This window comes from Psittacula echo (genome assembly GCF_963264785.1).
Source record: "Psittacula echo genome assembly, chromosome: 1".
NCBI classification, from domain to species: Eukaryota; Metazoa; Chordata; class Aves; order Psittaciformes; family Psittacidae; genus Psittacula; species Psittacula echo.
The window spans coordinates 14,052,745-14,074,384 of NC_137735.1; the positions used below are offsets into that span (position 1 = coordinate 14,052,745).

The 21,640-nt window shown below is 37.7% G+C and overlaps 1 protein-coding gene across 3 annotated transcripts; it reads right to left on the reverse strand.

Annotated features, from left to right (window-relative positions):
- Positions 1-3,243: 3,243 nt before the first annotated feature.
- ZBTB49 (zinc finger and BTB domain containing 49) lies at positions 3,244-21,626 on the reverse strand. Of its 3 annotated transcripts, none has more exons than XM_080610741.1 (8): positions 21,543-21,626; positions 19,921-20,094; positions 16,758-17,863; positions 10,819-10,865; positions 7,577-7,650; positions 6,809-6,891; positions 6,557-6,718; positions 3,244-4,641 (listed from the first exon to the last, which is right to left on the reverse strand). In XM_080610741.1, exons 2-8 carry the CDS (start codon positions 20,070-20,072, stop codon positions 3,983-3,985), a joined length of 2,283 nt encoding a protein of 760 aa, XP_080466867.1. In that variant the 5' UTR covers positions 20,073-20,094; positions 21,543-21,626; the 3' UTR covers positions 3,244-3,982. The 3 variants fall into 3 exon arrangements, with proteins under 3 accessions (XP_080466867.1, XP_080466866.1, XP_080466868.1); XM_080610740.1 differs by having other exon boundaries at positions 21,191-21,582; XM_080610742.1 differs by lacking the exon at positions 19,921-20,094 and having other exon boundaries at positions 21,543-21,596.
- Between the last annotated feature and the right edge of the window lie 14 nt (positions 21,627-21,640).

The following is a 21,640-nucleotide window of genomic DNA, read 5'->3' on the forward strand; positions in this document are numbered from 1 at the left end:
ATACAGCTTTTTATTTTCAGTTCCAACTAAACTAAATTGTAAGTCTTAAGCAGAGGATTTTGTTGTTCGGGTTTGTTTGGTTGGGTTTGGTTTTGTTTGTTTCGTTTTTTTTTTTTTTTTTTGAGGGGGAGTTATTTGAACTAAATTCTATGATGTATCATTTTCTTATGTACACACAGAAAACACACCCACATAAACATGGCAGGTTACATTCTGAACAGGATTAATGAACTTAAATCATCCAAGCCAGTAATGCCTTCAAAAGTTTAGCTACTACTCTTAACTGTTTTATATTGTGCAGGAGTCAAGTGACAGAGGTATCTCTGCACTGAACCCTAACAAAGCCCTGAGCAGTCACCTGCATCTTCTAGAAACAAAAGTGATTCAAGTTTGCAAGATGAACCAATAGCAGCTCTGGACTGCAGGACAGTTAGTTTAGTAAGTAACATCTATTAATCGATTTTACTATACCAAGCTGGTTAACATCCTCTTCCCAAAACATTTTCTTTAAATAGTATGCCATTTTCACCGATTATAATGGCACTTCAGCAGTGCCTGCTCCTAGCCACTGACTGATGCTTATTCATAGCCCTCACTCAGCACGCTGGCTATGGGTATTTACAAGCAACAGCTTAGCTTGGAAATACTATTGGTTCAAGAGTTCTGTCACGGTTTCTGCCTGTTCTTCAAAGTCACAGGGTAGCTGTTGTTTTCCAGCTGTGCCAGCATTAGGACTATCGGACCATATTTGCTATTCCCAAACATCCTCTTCATTATGGACCTATGGAAATTATCAGGATGCAGAAAAAGATCCTTTCAAGGAAATTTTCTACAGAGGTCTCACTAAAAAGAGCTCAGACAATACTAAATTGACATATTATATTTGATTTTAGAAACTCAAAGGCAGAAAAGTATTTTCTTGCAGCCAGGCAGTGATATTCTCACTGCAAAGTGGCTGCAGGGATGGGGCTTCTTAGTCCAAAACATCTTACTCCATACATAAAAATTCATTCTCTCCCATCTGACTCCATCTATCTACTCGCCTTTTGAATTCTCTCTCTTGCTCAGCTTTTCCTTCAAGCCAGCCTGAAATAAGAGTTTCTTAGCGCTCCTGCCCAGTGCTGCAACTCCTGCTTTTTCTGGTTCCAGCTGCACAAACTCAGATGGAACTGCTTTCTCCTACCTGTGTTTTCTCTGCTTCCTTCTCAAAGATGGCACCTTGCAACATGGAGTTTTATCAAACCCTCCAAAACTGCAAACCATAGTCACAATCTGGTAGCACGTTTGAGAACCTTCATGGTTTTGGTGTGAAACTGTCCCACAGAAAGAAATATGGCCGAGCAAGAGAAGTTATTCTTAGTGTAACATGGCTGTCCTCCTGGCACAAAGCACTTGATACTGAGCAATCTAATCCATGTGCTTACAAGCATCTCAAGATGCCATTTTCACCCTAGGACAGTCTTCAGCAATAACACATTCCTCCAAAGCAAAGTGTACAGACCTTCAGTATTCTTGTTAACTACCAGCACAAAGCTTGCAACATGCTGTTTTAAACCTATTCTGTACTGCCTCCACCAAAACACAACAGAGAAAGCAAAACCATTGCAGATCCAGAAGCAACTCCAAAGTTAGGAGGTTCACAAATTGCAGATTTGTCCTCTCCAAGCAACAGAATCCTTGTGGGAACAGCATCAAATTTCTATTTTCTATTGGGATAAGTAAATGTAAAAATAGTTTCTGACAAGAGGAAAGCTCCAGAGCTACTGACTGGCAGATACTCACATTCTGCCTTAGGCACTAGTGCAAGGAAAGCAGAGCAAAGGAGAGCATGAGCACATATGGTCAGGGTCAGAACCATAATACATGGGTTGTTGAATATCATGAGGATGATTTCCACGAAGGTCTGCAGCGTTCACCAATAAATAATGTAAAAGAAAATGAATGAGGGAAGAGCTAGGGATTCAAAGATGCAAAGTGTTCCCTGCTTAAGCCTAAGTGGGGCTGTGTTCTGCTGGCCTACATGCTGTTTTTAAAATGAGGCACTGCAAAAGCTTCTGTGCCTTCACTGGCTGGAAAAATACAGATGTTTTAGAGTTTCCCAATATATGTGCACTACAAGAAAAGAAAGGTGGAAAAATATCCCCATTTGCTCTCCAGTGCATCCGGGGTTTTTAACTGGTCTGTTAATGTAGTGAAAAAGTTGTTCATAACATTAAATGATGACTGAGAGAAATCTGTATCTTTCGAGACTTACGTACGCAGTGTAATGTTGTGCCCCTTTTGTTTCAAGGGGTGCTATGCTCTGGCCAGCCACACTGTTTTTCTCATTTCAACTCAGGGTAAAAGCAGTTAAAAACAGGGAGGGTAAGGGGCCAAATAAAGGAAAGGAAGCCACAAATTGCAATGCACGGTGTTAACACAGTAAGAAACTGAGCAGCTAGTTTTGAATGCCAGGGAGGGGGAAAGAAGTGATGAGCACTCTACAAATATTAAAAAAATGTATTTTCCAGGCTCTGAACTTCCACAGAATACAAGCAGTGGACTGTAAGTCACCCATGGTCTGTTCTACCAAGAGCCAAACAATCATAATAAATTTGAATGTTTGGACTTTAGTTAAGATACAAGTGCCAATATATTTTCTAATACCAGGACAATGTGATATCACATGTTAATTAACAGACAGTTCCAACTATTAGATTTACACAAACCTGACTTTTCAGCAGAGGAACTGCAGTGTTATTAAACAGTGGTGATACCAGATCTTGTTAGCTGATGTAAAACACTGGAATCTACTTCTCAGCCTACATACTCCTTACAGGAAGTAAGCAGTATGTACTTCAGACTTTCCAGCCTGTGAATGAAGTTCAGAAAAAAGGTTAGTACAAGGATATTTTTGTGTCAGAAACTACAGTATGTAAGGAATGTTTTAGCAAAAGGTTTGACGACACATTAAAACTTGTTGATGGATGGAAAAAAGTTATGCCAGTAAAACCCAAGTGACTGTATCAAGCAGTATGAAATGCAGCAACAGATCTATACTAAAATGAAATGCAACCATTCAAAGCACCAAAGCAGAAAAAGGCCTGCAAGCCTTTCTTATCATGTAGCAGTCTATTCATTCCATTAATTAGCCATTGCTTTACACCAATTCATTGAAATGAAATATACTGGTATATTGATTGAGCTTATAGTGCAGCTCTTCTTGCAGTGGTATCCCCATTAGCATTGTAAAGATACCTGGAACGGATGTAATTATGTTACTGAAAATCTTCCATAAAAAGATGAAACACATCGAGCAGTTAAGATACAATGTAAAACAACTTCCCTTTATTTGTATTTCCTGATCTTGGTCAGATGATCCTTGTACAAATAATCTGCTGTGCAAAATAGTTTATAAAATACTAAAAAAAAAAGTTTTTATTGTAAAAAAATAAAGTTTTCTAGATATACAGTTACTCTGCACTATCACAAATATTGTCAGGTATTTAACATTTACATTTCATATCACAATACTCAAGTCATGTAAACCAATGATCCTACCGGTCAGAAAGCTACTACTGAAACTCAGGTTCACTAGGGATGTGTTAAGTACTTTCCTCTTCTCATATCTACACCCTTACACAACTCTGATGACCATGCTTGCAATTGCACCCATTTCACAAAATCAGGCATTGGGTTATCCTTTCCTCCATTATCAGGTGAAAAATACCAGTCAAATGGTAAATTTATCAAACAGCTAATTGTAGTAAATCACGGCAACACATGAGCTACACAGTGCAGTCACAGCACAAAGGTCCCCCAGGCTGTGCTGAGAAGCAGTGTAAAGGCAGCCAACGCTGGGCTTTGGGCATGGGTATGATTTCTACCAGTATCCAAGCCAGCTGGCTTAAAAACTGGCTCTGGCCTCTCACTGCTGCAGAGCCATCGCAATCATTTTAGCATGAAATGCCTCTAAGAAGTTTTGATGCAGTCACCTGAGCCCTCATTGTTCCAGTTCACTTTCATTCTGCAAAGTCTTCATAGCTAAACCCCAGAGAGTCATGCTAGAGAAGAATGGTCCTTCATTATTCTTGTATACAGCAGACAGTGTTCGACTGCCTAGTGGGTCATTACAATGACTGTCCAAGCTAACCATAGAGGAACGAATCATGGGAATATTATCAGACTGTAAGGGTTCTTCTGCAGAAGATACATCTACATCTGCGTAACTATATGGTGGTGGTGGAGTTTGCTGGGGCTGAGCCTTTGGGAGTTTAGCAGAACCCACATTCAGTTTCTGCTGGTTTGCCGAGTCATGGTGTTGAATCATTGATCGCAGCTTACAGTAAGAATCCGCAGAACTATCAAATTCAGCTGGACGAATGGGAAATTTAACAGACACTGGTAACAAGGTAACAGACGTTTCTTGGCCAAAAGAGTCAGAACTCTGTGACTTGTCAAGGTCAGATGTTTCAATTCCTTGAGTAAACTCATCTAGTGCGTTTGGACCCTCATCAGTGGCTTTACAATGCATTTTCTTGTGCCGCCGCAGAACAGCAGAGCGGGTGAAGCACTTGTTACAGGTTTCACAGGTATATGGTTTTTCTCCTGTGTGAGTCCTCACATGTCTACGCAGGTCACCAGAGCCTGCAAAACATTTCCCTACAAGATAGAAGTGACAGATTAAGATTTTGTTCTTAGTACCAGTGCATAAACATGTTTTAATTAGAGAAGATATCACTTGATGTCATGTCCCAATCATGGCACTTTGTTCATCTAGATCTGGTTCAAACAAGTTCTATTTTTACAATAACTTGTTTCTTCTTCTTGATCTGATTTTCTAACTTGTGTTTACCAGTGCTTTAGTTTTAGTCTCCAGAGATGGGAAAATCCATTAGTATCTAAAAGCTGTGAGTGCTCTCAGTTTGTATCAATCTTTGTGGCGGAAAAAATGAAAATAAGCAATTTAATTTGTCTGTCTAGAAAACCAGTATCCTTGATAAGCTTCTAAATATATTCTTCCAGCAACAACTGCATCACAGAAAGTAATGGTTTGTTCATTACTAAGGAACTATTCTTAAAGTGCTGACACAGTTAGCTTTTTTCTGAACTCTGAGCTAATGTAATGCAGCAGTCCATTTCTTTCATATTCTAGCCAAAGAATGGGTCAAATCTGTAATTTTTTATTGCTGTAAATACTGCAAGACAATAAAATATTCAACTGTTTGCCTATTTTCAGAACCACAGGCTCAAACAAGCTCAATTACCATACTGCAAAGAAAACTGAGGCTGAAGCAAGTCAAAGCGTAGAAGAACAAGAACCAGAGAGCATTAATTTCCAGAATTGCTACCTCACATTCTTTAGGACAGTGGAAATAAGCTGGTTCCTATTTGTGGTTTTATCTCATTTTATCTAGGCTAAACGTTATTTTATTTTGTGTGAACAGATACCAACTAAAATGAACTGTATTATCTGAAAGCTCAGTAAAACGGCAGTCTCAATTTTCGGAATCATACTTTTTATTCTACTTCCAAGATTTCTCTTCAGAAAAGCCATTAAACAGTAAGAGTAAGATTACAAATTACTGGAATGATGCATGTGGGTTTTCTGCATAACGTGAATGCAAAATTCTTAATGCTTGATCAGATCCTTTTTGCACAATTTTTGCCTTCTCAGTGCAAGATGACCTGGCTAAAATGAAAAACAATCAAAGAGCACTGCAAAACAAGATCAAAATAAGCCTATTTTAATGTCAGCAAGACAACTGTCTGTTTATACTTTTATATCCTGCATGTCTCTATTTCCTCCTTCTGCAAGACCTTGCTTTTGTTGTGCCTCAAGACATTACAAATAAAACATATTGCAACTGGACATTATCTGGAGGAGCTACCCTCTGCCAAAGAAGATTCCTCAGAACATAAGTGAAATTATACCAAAACAGCTTAAGGGCAGAAAAGCAAATAGGATGGTCAGTAAGGTATGAGGTAAGGACAGACAATGCAACTTCTGAGAACTGTTATACAAGGATGAATCACCCTGATCAAAGAACCATTTTCAAACCATCTGGAAGTATGATGTATCTAGCAAGTTTTGAACATGGGTGTTCTTTGGTATGAAGCACTGGTCAAGTTTTGATTTTATTCCAGATGCTGAAGCAAAAGGTTGTTATTATCAAACTCTATGGTTGAATGCAGTAAAATAAACTGGGGGAAAAAAAGAAGAAAAAGAAAAAACAGCACAAAAACCCAGTGATGCCAAATCTGAATTTCCATCAGAAAGGACTATACTGAAAGGAAATAATTTTTGCAGCAGCAAGTACACGTACAGTGTTGATTCCTCTTATTTACTTTCTGTATTCTTCAGCTGAAATTCACTTTTGAATTTATTTACAATAGCTAAAGCAGTTTAATACACCAAATGAAAGACTATGAAGCATTCAAGACAGATTTTCCGACAAGCTTTCACAACATGGTATTTCAATTTAAAACCATTTTGGTTAATTGCTATTCTGCTGACATAGGAACTTTTACTTACTTAAAAAGCAGACACAACCAAGCCATGCACATTAAATCTTACCACATGCTGAACAGCTGTATGGTCTCTCTCCAGTATGCCTAATTCTGTGCTTTACTAATTTTCGTTGCATGTTGAATGACTTCCCACATTCATCACAGGTGAACACTTTATCTGCTGTATGAGTCTTTTTGTGCTCCTTTAAATTACTGAAGTTACTGAATCCTACAAAAATACAACAGAAACTGAAGATTAAAATGACTCCTCACTTTCAATCAAAAATCCTTAGAGGCAGAAACCTTGGTTCTTACATACCTCTGCCACAGATATCACACAGATGAGGCTTTTCTCCAGAATGAATAATAATATGACGCTGAACATCACCAGAAGCAGCAAATCTGTAACAGAATATGGAAACCCAATTATGGTCTTTGTAAGACCCTTATTCTCCTATACTGATTATTTTGTGGAAAACAACTATAATGAATGCCTGATGTTATGAATAAAGATTAAGATCCACAGATAAAAGGATGCATTTAAGAAAAAAAAATTAATCTGGTAATGTCCAATTAAATTTATGCTAGGAAAAAAACCCAACCAAAAAATCCTTTTCACTATTAATTTTACTAATTTATTCTGCATTTAATACTACTCCTACACTAGTATATTTTCTATCCCCTGTAAGCCAAAGACAGAAACGTTTAATGCTTTGCTTAAATTTATCAAGTTTCCCATACTTCGTAATTTCCATAAAATGTAACAAAAATTCTATGACCAAATAACAGAAAGGTACAAACTCACATGATTTACTGTCACTCACACTGTTCAAAATACACAAAACAATATGCCTTTAACTAAAGACACCAATATACAAGAAATTAAGTAAGACCACAGGCTATATATGTGGTGACATGCTCATTATTGAGACCTGCAACAGGACACTTGAAGATATTTATGTATTTTAATCTCATCAGGACTCATTTAAAGTCAATGTCTTTTAAACAAAATTGAGCAATGTGCTACTTGAGCTCTTGGCCCTTAGTTTTATCATGTTAACTTTACTAAGTGCACAGTTCTACTCACCTTTTCCCACAGATTTCACAAATGTATGGCTTTTCACCAGAATGTCGACGTAAATGTGTCTGGAGATTACCTGCCTGAAGGGACAGTAATTTAAACATTTAAATTCAGCTAGCCTGTTGTTGTATACAGACAAAAATACAATGATGGAAACTATGAGACTGCCTTTTTATTTCTAATTCTAAGGCAGTGAAGATACAAACCACATATGAACTCAAGCATTCTTATCTAGTAAAGAAAGACTACTTTCAAGATCAAATTGCTTATGTATGCAATTATACACTGACAAGAACAGAAAATAAGAAAAGAGCCTGGAATCAAATGCTAAGGAAAAAGAAAGCCCTATAGTTGAAACCAGATCCAATTATAAATGAAAATTACACTATGTAGATTGCAGTGAAAAGAAAACTTTCTTCTAATATGGTTCATGTCAGTCTTACTTTCCCTGTCACGCAAATAAAATGTTGTTACATTAGGACGTCTGAATTCACCTACCGGAAGGTTAAAAAGAAAAGAACAGGGTAAACCTTTTTCAATCCACAAAACACTTCAAGCCAAGGGCTCCACACCTACAAATATTTATTCATACCAAAAGAAACCAGAACAGGAAGTACTGAAATGAACAAATAGGATTACTAATAACTAATTTTTATTATGTATCTTTCCTCTCCCAGTCCTGTAACAATCACTGTAATCAGAGTTTACAATATACCAGAACTAGGGCACTGCAGACACAGAAGACAGTATTAAATGGATCACCATTTGAGCCCTGAGAGAACTTTCTTTAACCCCTGTAATGTTTTTCAGACAACAGTATGACTGAACCATTGCTCTCTCAGGCCAAACTTTGTAATACTGAACCGCAGTTGAAGAGAGGCATTAGGCACCTGTTTCTGAGGGAGAAAAAGACTAATCACAGAACAATTTGTGCTTTGCAAAGACAAGGGATTTTACGCAGAGGTGCATTTGAGAGAAATGTAAGAAAGACAGAACCTTTACCTTTATCCATGTCACAAAACAAACCATATCACAGGCATTTGAAAGTTATTCTGGATAAAGACAGAGGGTGAATTTGAACCACAACAATTATTCTGAAATAGTTCTCAACAGGGATTTTTAGCCAGAATAAAAACATTTTACAGAGTAGCAAGTAGATCCATTTCTTTCTTACAAGCCTGTCACTTCCTCATAATAATGACATTAACAAGTGCTCAGAAAAATCCTTTTACTAATACTTGCAGTATACCACTGCTCACAAATTTAGAGACTAGAGAGAAATGCTAGGCTTGGTCCATTTGTAACTGGCATGCTTTTAAACTGAAGGAACTAATGTATGTAGTCGCCCATGATATCCTGGATCACCAGCCAGAGGAGCACCACATAGCAATGGCTCTGCAGTTGTAATGGAAGATGCTGGCTTGGAAACACAAAAGGAACTTTTTTGTCCAAAAGTCAAAGACATTTATGGTTATTTGTTCCAGGCTATGAGTTCCTATATCAATTTTCCCTACTTTTTTCATTTTCTGTTTCACATTCCAACACACAGAACACCAGTTACATTCAGCAGGAACAGACATACCATCAGGCACAACTGCACTGTCTCAAAAGCACAGAACACGAAGGCTCAAATAAGAAAAGTATTACTATTTCTTTGCCTGCAAGCTGAGAAGATCAAGAACAAGATCAGAGATGGTCTTTTAAACAAAAAATAGACAGTAATTATCCTTGCATCTTACTTGCGTGATTCAAACACATGTACCTTAGAAGCATTCAAGTTCTTTTTTATGACCAGAGAAAGAACTGCAGCACATAAGCTGAATGCTGTAGCTCTTATTCTGGACCTGTAGGTACTGTCCATCAGTATGTATCTACCTATATCTTTGGGCAAGTGAGGTAATGGGAAAGGGAGGGAAGCTGTTTAAGAGTTTTTAATTAAAAGGTAGAAATTTCCAGTTTTACTGGGGTTTGTTTTTAATTGAAGAGGAGCAATGCATGTTGCATGAGGAGTCTGCCATGCCTGTCATACGCTCTGAGTGTGTGCAGCTTTTTTTATTCCCTTTTTCCCCACAGAAATGGTACAGAACACCACTCCATTTGTCAAAAGTACTTTCAATCGAATTCAGAAATACCCACTTTTTTCTTTTAGTAACTAGAAGGTCAGCCATCAAAATCAATGAAAATGCACTCTTTGCCAAATAAGCAGATCCAGTTTTGCTCAAAATGGCTTCATAAGCATGGTGAAACAGTACTGCTCACTGGGCACAGCGTTATGTTCATATTCAATAACAGACTGGAGGATGCAACTGCACCAGATCATGGGTCAAAGTTGTCCCACTGGCGGACTACAAAACTGGAGCAAGAGAAGTGCAAACACTGGTGTGTGGATAGACAAAGACCACATAATTCTTAAACCAGGACCATCAAGAAAGACCAAAGTTATTCAACGGTAATTATTATTTAATCTCATTATAAAAATATGCATCTCTCTGTTGTCTCCTGTACTTAGGTACACACATTCCAGCCAAGAAAATAGAAAAGAAATAGACATCTTGGAAACATAAGACAACTAGGCACCAAATCTGAAGAAATGCAAAATCATTGCTGTACCCAGAACAGGAAGCAAGCAGTGGAGGGCAAACTAAGACAGATAAAGTTAGGGCCCTGTGTGTAAGCAGGGAATTTCACAAGACTTTTTTTTTAAATCCTAGCTGAATTCTGTCACTTCAGACAGGCTGCTGCTCTTCACAGGAGAAGCCAAATTATATGGATTTATATAGATATAAATTTATCTGACTCAAAAAAAATAATCTGCTTAATAATTCACGCCATTTAGGACGATGAAACTCTTGCGAATACAACATTACATCAAATTCTAACCTGTATTTTTTTCAGACACTGCAAAAATGTTATTAAAAACATATCCCTAAGCATAAGGCAAAAGAACAGTCTAAGACTGCTGTCTGTATTTTAAATATAGTTGGGACTCTTTATAGTTAAATATTCATTTGAAGGTAAAATTCATAACATCTACTGAGAGCAGACAGAATCAAAGGTACAAAATGTAACAAAAAAAATCTAAAACATTTAACATTATTTTCAAATAAGACACTTTCATATTTTATCCCTAAAGTGAAGTCCGTCTTTGAAGAAAAAATATCTATAAGCATAAACCCAAGTGTTTTAGAATCAACACACAGATGCATTTTATTTTCAAGTGTAAATACCATAATATAAAATATTCCCACCTGTGAGAAGTGTTTCCCACAAATGTTACATTCAAAAGGTTTCTCACCTAAAAGGAGAAGAAACAGAACATAGAACTTCTAATAGTTGCAATAGAATAGAAATGTTTTAAATTGGCTTCCTTTTACAACATGTAATGTAAGAGCAAAAATATCCCGCAAGGAACACTTACCATATATTTAAGGGGAAATTCAAGGGGAAGTACAGTACATTAAGGGAAATTCAAGGGAAGAAGTACAAGCGAAAGCATTTACCATTAAGCTTCTGAGGCAGATTTGCTCAGAAACAGAATTTATCTTTCAAAACAAGTAGGTAGAGGAGTTTTGATATGAATGAAAATGTTTTCTATTCCTTTTATTTTTTCCCCCAAATGAATGGAGTACCCAACCTCCTGGAAGAGCAGAATAGGTGACAAGGTCCCGCAACAACAAAGGCTATGGGAAGTGCACCAGTTTACCCACTCGTCTACACAAAGGATCACTCTTAAAAAGAAAGAGGAATGTAGAAATACTAATTTGGAAGGATTCCATTTCCTCTGTTCAATGCGTACCATACATCTCTGATATCACGTAGCCAGCCCTCCCAGCAGGTATATATTTGCCTTCAAATTCTCATCCTATATTAAGAGTATCTAATAATTAACCCAACTATTTTGCTCCATAATTTTGAATTTATACTGGTATTCTTGAATTTCCAAAACCACAAAAGAACAGCTTTAGTAAAAAATTAGCACTGCCCACTTTAGCTTTTGAAAATAACTCAATTCTCAACCCAGCATGTGACTGCACAATACTTCAGTTCTCCATCAGCTGTCAGTTTAAGACAAGTATCTTTTTTTAATCATTTTTTCTCCTCTTCAGTATTTAATAAAGGTAAGGTTTTTTCCCTGTTAGTTCTTGGTTCCCAGGTTTTTACACATGTTGATAGAAATCTCTATGCATCTTCTAGAATTTTTAAAACAGTAACTGCGCAAATACCACTGAACTCAGTGACAGAGACTTCTAAAGATACTTTCCGTGAGTCTAACTATGTCAAAATGACAGATACAATCTGGCCCACAGGTACAGGGAAGCAAAATTAGTGTAAACCGTTGTGATTTTCAGTGCAGGTTATTTCCAGAAAGAAAAAGAAAGAGATCTTACACTGTGTTTTATCTTGGTGCTGAATCAAAAATCTTTTTCATCAGATCCTTAAATTATAGTTTTCCTGATTTTACAGGACACCTCCTGGTATTTGCAGCCAACTCTTCCAGCAAGAAGTCTCTACATCAGTTTTCTTCCTTCATCCCTGGAAGTGTTATGAGCAATACATACAATATCCAGGTGTTTTCCTTCCCTGCTGCCAAATACAGGTGATGTTCTTTCAACATATTTCAGGATCAAGGATTAAATGCAACTCTCAGATTTTAAAGCACAGAGTAAACATACACAGTTACGTGGTTTCACAGATAGCAATCTTGCAGTTAGTCTGACAACCTGAGGCTGCATCTACTTTTTCTACTTGATGAAGAATGGAAATCTTACAGCAAGTTTTGAGAAAGCTTTTATTCAATTAAAGAAAAAAAACTAAGAAACCAGTAACTCAACTATAGAGAGCACTGAGGCTCGATTTCACTAGGGCTCTAAATTTGAAACCACTAGAAATTCTGGTACTGACAACACAAATATAAATGAAATCAACAGGGAGCAAGATTTGTGGCAACTGGGAAGGCTTCTGACAAGTGTTAAAGCATTAAGGCAATTTGAAATGGAGGATAAAACACACAAGTAGCAATTTCTGCGGAAATTACCTACACCAAAAAAGACCCCACACCCAAGTTCCTGTTGACACAAAGACTAGTATCTGAACAGAAACCGACTCTGAAATAACTAAAGAAGGGGGAAGGGAACGGGAGGCTCTAATTTCTCAAACCTATTGTGTAGGCTGTGTTCAACTTCAACTCTGCACCCGTATAAAATGCCAAACCAACGGACACATCAAGTAGCCTATTCCAAGAATGAATTCTAGCAGAAACACTAAATTACTCCTAGTGGTGTAGCATCCCTCAGGTAAAGTGTGGCTATGTGCTTCCTACAGCATATTCGTCAGAGTGCAGCTAGTGAGCTGAAGGTCATTCTTCTCCCCCCATCACTGGTGAGACCATATCTGGAGTCTTGAGAAGGCCAACAGGAAATCTTACTGCTCTCCACATGCAACGGGAAGACACATGTAACCCGGTTGTTCTTGAAGGTACATGGTGATAGGACAAGAGGCAATAGACACAAGTTAGATGGTCAGAAACTGCAATTAAGTATAGGAAAAGAACTTTTTACCCCTGAGGGTGGTCAAACACTGGAACTGGTTGCTGCAGAGGCTGTGGAATCTCTCTGTTCCTAGAGATATCCAAAATTTGACTACACTACACAAGGTCATGAGCAGAAAAACCCAATCTAATTTGACCCGCCTTGAGCAGAGAACGACCTCCAGAGATCTAGTCTAATCCAAATTATTCTATGATTCTATAACCAGCATTAAATTACAAACCAACTAATCTTCTCAAAGACCATGACTGGATCAACAGCAATAGAGAAAATTTGGGGAAAAGTAGTAACTGAACTACAATTAAGACAATGCTTGAACAAACATGCAAGGGACTTGGCTTTTGAACCCTTGGACTGTTTGTGTTTTTCATCTTCTGTCGCATCATTCTTGCTCAACACTCCACAAGAAGAGATGAAGTACACAGTCATAGGATCACAGCAGGTGTGTCAGCTCCAGAGGAGAAAGGTATGAAGGCAGAAGCCGTGTTCCTGAAGAGTTCACAATGGTGAGGAGCAGAACCCTCTAAGGCATGGAATGCTGTCAACATGCTCAAGCAAAGCTCAGAATAAAAAAGTTCTTTCCACAGGGTTGGGGTTTGGATTTTTTTTTTTTTTTGAGAGGATGTTTCCTGAAACATTTTTAAAAAAAACCCACCAGATAAACAAACAAACAAAAAAATCCCAAACCCAAACAAAACAGAGAGAGGGGAAAAAAACCCCACAGGCAAAAAAAAAAAAAAACCCAACCGAAACCCCACAAGACCCTGGATATTCCTGGGCAGGTAAGGACTGTATAAGAGAGATGCTTGCTTCCTTTTTTTCATACAGGTCAATCTAATAAAAACCAAATCATAACATTCAGTCAAGTCAAAACCAATCTTAAAGTCAATGCAATAAGCTCTGTTTAGAGATTCCTTTAACTATCCACTAGTAATACAATTAGAACAGCTAGATAACGTAATACAATGACTTGTGTTGAACACAATATGCCTGTCCTTCACATAGAAAACTCACTAACGTAGCCATGCTAGCCAGTAAATTCTTTAGTGGTTCCTAGTGTTCAGAGAATTTCACATGTGCTTTTCCTTGGCCACCACAGCACTTGTGCTGAAAGACTTGTCATTGCTAGGCTAAAAACTGGCTTACCACTGTGAAAGGCTGATTCTAGTAACTTCTTCCTTTACCTCTCCAGCAAAGCCAGATTTGGAGGACTTTCAGTAAGCACTATAATACTTAAATACTTGCTAACTCTTGCTTAGTTCTAGAAAATTAATGTTTTAAATCAAATTGATTAGCCAGCGATTTGCTATACTTTCTGAAGGGGCAAATGAATGGAAATATCTTTTAGCATACACTTACATTACTTAACTACCAGTATACCTAATACTAATGATACAGATGTGCCAGCTACAGATCCTGCCTATATTAACATCCTACTTACTATCCATTGCAATTTTCCAAATACTCTTTTTGCAGTAGTTGGATATTGAAAAAAAATCAACGACCCCAAAATAACAGGCAAGCAAACAGGCCTATCTACTCATATTCCTGCATCAACTTTCTATCCATTTTTGATGTGCTCATTATTTGTTAAACTTATGCTCTTAAACTTGGTCAGTTTAACAGTGACAAGCTGTCAGAACATTAATGGCACATTAAGTAGCATTCAAGTCTGGAATTTTTTGAACACTATTGGAAGTATATAATGTATGAAAAGCAGCAAGGAATCCCTGAAACCAGTGTATACTCAGACTAGTAGAGAAGGACAGCAACAACAACAAAACCAAGTCTAGGATCACATTATTTTACACAATGTATAAAGCTAGTTCATATCTGGCAGCATTGTGGAATGTGAAGCAACATCTAGAGCTTAAGTAGAGTGAAAGCATGTGTAAGTACACAGACCTCAAAAAAGAACAAAGAAATTAATTGCAGCACACATAAATAACGTTGCACAGCTACTGCAACCCTTTTCCTCTTTTTCCACTTCCTACTCTCATAAGCGTTTGCTGGCCATGCTGTGTCTAAGTTAAAAAAAAGTAATTTGTAAATCACCTGTATCAAGGGCTATAGTCTCTTTATAACCCAGTACTCCCCTGACCCTTGAGTTAAAATACATTAAAAGAGGTAAACTACATTCTGAACCTCATGTTTTAAATGGTTTAACACGACTTAAGAGTTTCAAAACCATACAATAACAAAGTCTATCACTCAGACAGCATACTCTTAAAAACCCAAGTAGTTTAATGGGCAGAACTCCAGATTTCTTCCAGTGATTGAGATGTCTAAGGAAGGGAAAATTCTAACAGATTCCTCACAGTTAGGGTCTCTCTTTCATATAGATTCTCTAGCACAAACTTAATTGTTATTGACTTTAGAGCCTCTCCTTCAGGTGGGACTTCTCTAGATGCTCGATCTTCTACCTGATCACCTGTTTTCCTGACATTTTTAAGATATTAAAATATACCTTATGTCAGCTCAAATCTGATAAAAGATTAAAAAAGATACAAGGCAAAGAGAGGATCTAGGTAAGAGACATATGCTATTCTTTCACAGGAGATCAAATTAAAAATAATAAAATAGTATTAGTAATGTGAACATACAGAAGTAGTCAAAGGCAACAAGTGAAAACTTCAGGGAACTAATGCAAAATGTTCCTAGTTTCAGGTTCTGGAAAGATTTTTCTACTAATAAAATGGAAAAATAATTCTTAATACTAGGGATTGATTAATCTAAGAAAACAGTGTCTGCTAAGAGGGACTCATTTACTTACAAAGTACCAGTGCAAAGGGATGTTTATTTGATAAGACAGAGATGTGTTTGTATATTTAATGCAAGGAAAAAGAAAGACAAAAAACATTCAACAGATTAATCAGCTATCTCAAGGACTTGGAATCAACAGTGTCACAAGCTAAGGTAATTCTTAAACATTTAAAAAGCATACCTAAAGAGGCAGAAATATAATGCAACATGCTGGTTAAACTGAACAGACAAATTAGTTACTTCAACGTTAAACTAAGTCTTTTCACTAAAATAAAAAGATCCTTAGAAATACATCTATGCTAGGTTTAAAAATATGACTACCTGTGAGTTTTTAAGACAAAGTAAATTAATTCAAAATTCCCATTCACTCTGCAGCCTACTTATCCGTAAGAGCATTATGCCCTAGGTAAACACAATGAAAGTTATTCATACTAGGAAAAAAGTATAAAATTATTACAGAGCATATTTCTACAGGTTAAAAAGAAATGACCATCAAGCCCTAATCACTTGTATTTTACAGCAAATATATGATCAGAGAGAACCAAGGTCATCTAGAGCACTTCTTGTATTATCTCCTATCCATTTATCATTATCTGACTCAAACTTCTGGGCCATCTGACAAACTGAATAGAAACGCCTCTTCTAAATGCAAGACAAAAATTTTTTGTTGAAATGTCACAAAAAGTACTTTGAAAAAGAACACTAAAAACAAATATGAGAACTCTTTCAGACTTTATTCCTGGATGATTAATCATTTTTTAAAAGACCCCCATTTTGAAAGTAAACCCTTCACCAGCATCTCTGAATCGACAGATACTGCAAGACATCCTCTTTAACTGAAATATTTGGTCTGCAGACCAAGTTATTGATAACTGTACCTGTATGAGACCTTTTATGGAGCTCCAAATTGCTTGGGTGTTTGAAAGCCTTCCCACATAATTCACAAGTATATTGCCTTTGTGACTGAAGAGTCTGTGATTGTCCTTCTTGTTCCAAAGGACCTTGAGATCTTTCAGCTTCAACAGTTTGGTCAAAATTCTCAGAACTTACTAAATCTTCAGCTTCTTTTTCATCAGTAACTCTTATACTCGTCACGTCCATGGTACTTTCATTTACAGATTCAATTACTCCTGTTACTCTACTGTCATCTTTTTTAGGCTCAGGCGGCTGCTCTGCAGATTTCTGAGACCTTAGAAAATTTAACTTTTTGAGGTGTACTGCCTTTTTCAATTGCATCTGTTTGGTGGGCTGCACAAGTGTGCTTTCTGCATCTTGCTCTGGAACAGCTTCATTCAAGGACTGAGCCAGAAAGTTTGATGGTAAATGATCTGAGGTCTCCAGAATACACTCAGAGTGGTTGACAGTACACGAACTATTTTCTACTGTGTTTATTTCTGTAGATGGGTTGTAAGAAAAGGGTTGTTCTGCTCCTCTCTCATGATTAGAGGAAGCATTTTGCTTATAGAACTGTTTACTGTAAAAGTTGCGTAGTTTATAATAGTAATTTGGTTGTTTAAATGGAAGCTCCGTGCAGTTGCCATCTAAGGAGTCTTGTGGTTGTTTCTGTCCATCACCTGAGGGTGTGTGAAGATTCACAGACTGTGATGCTTGTGAACGGTGGTCAGTCAAGACTTTATTAGCTTGTGTGTCAGATGAGCATTCATGCAATAGGTTTGCTCCATAACTGTCACTGGCACAGCTAGTATCTGCAGTCAAAGTATTCTGCAGTGAAAATACACTACTACAAGGCGTGCTGGCTGTCTGCTCTACAGCTGTAGATGATTTTAAAAAGGTGTGGCAAATGTTCAGCACATTCTGCACTTGGAGACACTGTGCAATATCCAACATAGCTTGTACATTGTCCTGGCTAAGGTCCAGGTGAGAGGTGTACATGAAGTCCAATATCTGGCCTATGCCACCTACATTTTTAATGTCCAAGTGAAAGACATCATTCTTCTGGCCTGAAGAATTCTGGAAAAGGGTCCTAATAAAATAATGCAAATATTCAATCACAAACACAAATAATTCACAAATACTGTTATAAAAACCCACACATATACCTCAGACTGCCTGGCATGAAACAACAATTTATATGGTCTCATCTACATTGTTGTGTTTTTGCAGATGAACATCCCAAAACTGTTCAATGACTTATATATTAGTCCTACACAAGTATACTAGTATATATCAAAGCAAGTGATCCTTTATGTAACTTTAATTTTCCATTTTTTAATGTCTTGAAATCAGACCCTATACAAGTGGTTTCCTATTCAATGTTCTTTACATACTAGGTGCAGTGGTGTATTTATTATTGGCGAAAGTTGGTTGACTCAGAATGGTGTTTCTCCTTCCATCATGGCAAATGAAAAGGGACATGGAAAAACTTTCTAGTAAAAAGCAGAAGACAGACCTCAAAGTTAGCTTAATTATTCTCTTCTGGTAACCGAGCTTGTCCATCAAACTTTACCCATAAATCTTGTTAAATTTCTTATTACTAGCTCTTTCTCCACAAGAAGATGAGAGAATAGTAACAGTAAGTGAGAGAATATCATTATTTTCAGTCTGTTCTCTCTCATGCAAAGAATATGGTACTGGTACTGCATGAGAACCAAGTAAAAGAATAATAAAGAGTACAGGTACATTAACCTGTAACAGCCATCCAACCAATACGCACAGAATTGCCATTGAATTCACAAGACTTTTCACTATTTGATATAAAGCATTCTTAGCATAAGAACAGCAGTTCTTCACATGCACAACCAGTCCTAGATTAAGTGGGTTTGTACTCTGCCTCAGGAACTTCACACCCTTCCATTAAAACCCCCAGTCTCCAACCTGACACTCTCACAGTAAATAATGATATATATAAATATATGGGGTCAGGTCAGTCTTATGTAGTTATTTTCCTACACCAGCAAATGCCCTGAACCTGGTGACTACTCTCAAATTAGGTTTTATTTAAAGGTGAGCATAGTATCAATGAGCTCTGAATCTTAAGAAAATAAGAGGCTTCAACTAGGCTTAAACTTTAGAAATGCAGAGGCTACTCTGAAGGCAATGCCCACATTCAAATTCTTTCATAGATCCAGCCCACGTTAGCTAAATTAAAACCAGAACAATAATGAACTGGGATCATGATCTGGGTAGAGAGTTTAAATTAATTAGTCACTTATATCCTATTGAATTTTCATAATAATTGCGGGGTTAGTTCTTTTTAACTACTTTCAAAATTCAGTCTTTAAGCATAATTTCACATCATCAGGATTTCAACACTAGGAGAGAAAAAGGAAAAACAACCTTTTTTCCCTGGTGATAACATAGAAATAATTTTCTTATGCAAGAATTGGTAGTCAAGCTTTAGAGACGTTTCAAGAAACAATGTCTAAAAACTGCCAGATCTAATAGGTTACTCATAGCTAACATAAAACACTAAATTTGGAGATCCAGCATTCCTCACAATTTGGAGGATCAATGAGGGCTATACAGAGGGGAAAGAAATCAGTGATATGGCTTCATGGCCCACCTTTAAAACACAAATGTTGTCTCTGAGAATCTGTTCTAAACAGAAATTCAATAATAACCTGCATAGTCAAATTTTACTTTGAATAGATAATTGATGAAACAATTCACATTATCTATAAACAGAGAACGTGAATTGTTTCATCAATTATATCCCTTTATCTGGCTCTGTTCATGTACTCTACTATACTCCTTGTAAACAGTTATTTTTTTCATACTGAAATACTGAATGCCAGAGTCCATTATGAGGCACCATAAGTAAGGATCAGGAAAATGCCAGACTAAACCAGTGCAGCAGTTAGCTATGTATGCCTAGAAAATAAATTATGATGGCCGCAGCTTTTAATTAGATTTAATACAGATGTATCTCTGGACAAAAAAAAAATTTTACCTTTTCCCTTATACTCTAACAGTTACTTAGTCTGTAACTACCATAAAAAAAAAAAATACTCTTCTCAGAGAAAACCTCAATCAACAGCATTTAAGTTCACTTTTTGAAACAAAGCATTTTCTATCACATACCTGAAATATTGACTGAAAGCAGCTAATACATTTTTGTGTGCTTTGAAGCAGACACCTTTCACCACCAACATGCAGTCACAGAGAAGACCCTGAATGCGCTGTTCATGTAGCTGCTGGAGAAGATGACAACTATGGCTAGCAACAGTGTCCATGCTAGAAAATCACTTAAATTACCTACAATGGAATAAAATACTAAGATGAATCTTAAATATTAAATTGCAAAAATTAACTTAGAAAATCAAGAACAATTTTACAACTTGTTTAGGTCCCCAAGGAACCAGACTTCAGTTTACACCCACATTGTGAGCTCTAATGGCATTTTTCTGATTAAAGATGAGCCACAAGTATGCTCACCAGTAGACATGCAGACATACAAGTAGGAAATATTGATTTTAATTAAGATTTTCTTACAACAAACACCTTCTGCCAAAACGTGCTAAAGGGACTGCCAATAAACTGAACTCTCCATAACAAAAAAAGTCCAATTTAGACAACTTCTGACAAGAATTAGATTCTAAGGCAAAACCATATCATACCTACAAAACCAATAGCATTTGTAGAAGAAAACCTGCATCTGCACCGTCTAAACTAAAAGGAAGAGCACTGTAGTAGCATTATTTATTCCCAATTTGTTGTTGTTGTTGTAGGGAAGCACATTTTCCACATGAATCTCATTTATTAGACAAGTTAGCAAGGCAACTTTTGTTATTTTTAATACAATGTGAAGTCTCTCTTAAAAGTCACTTCTTTGAACAGGCTGAAGGGAAGACAAGTAACATTCCCACAAAACACGTTTCCATTCAATCCTTTTTTTTTAAAAAAGGAAAAGATTAATTTCTTCCCCTGCACACTTATAAATATGAAAGGTACATTCCAACTGTTATAACAATTAGGACTGGTAACAGTCTTTTAACTAATGAATGAAGCAGAAAAAGCACGTTGGGTTAAACATGACAAGAAAGTGGTTGTCCCCGTTTCCAATTCTCAAGAGTGCTAAGGGCTCCACATTTACTGTGTTATTCCGTGATTCACTTCCTCCTGCCGCATTAAAGTGGGTTATTACACTCGAGTTCTTACTATTCTTGTCGTATCTTTATTTTTATATATAAGCATTACCACGCTTTAAAATAAAGAAACCACGTCTGTTTCCCAGATAACAGCTTTAACAACATCTGGCAGGGCTTTTAACAACCCCTGAATTCAGACTCTCCCAGCAGACAAAGTGGCCGTCGAGAGCCGGTCCCGAGCAAGCGGAGCCCCAGCAGCATACCCGCTATTTACGCTGAAGCTGCCGTGTCTGGCTCAAGGGCGGGCTCGAGGCCCGGCACGGAGCACGGCACAGCGGGAGCGTCTGCTTCAGAAGACAAGACAGAGCACCGAGGGACGGGCGGGCTCTGCCCGGGATCAGGCGACAAGCCGGTACCGTGGCCAGGCAAGTGACACCGCAGGCGGGATGGGTAACGGGGTCCGAGGAGGACAGGGCTGAGGGTGGGTCGAGCGCTAGCCACCGCGGCGGGACGACACGGGCACAGCCACCACACATCCCGCGGTGGGGGGAACGCGGCGCGGCCTGGCAGAGGCGCGGAGGGGACGGAGCCGGCACTGCTCAGCCCAGCGCTTACCGGCTCCGGCCGTCTCCCAGGTCCATCCCCGCGCGGCCGCCCGGCGGCAGCTTCGGCCGCAGCTTCCGCTGCCGCTCCTTCCGCTTCCGCCGCGGGGC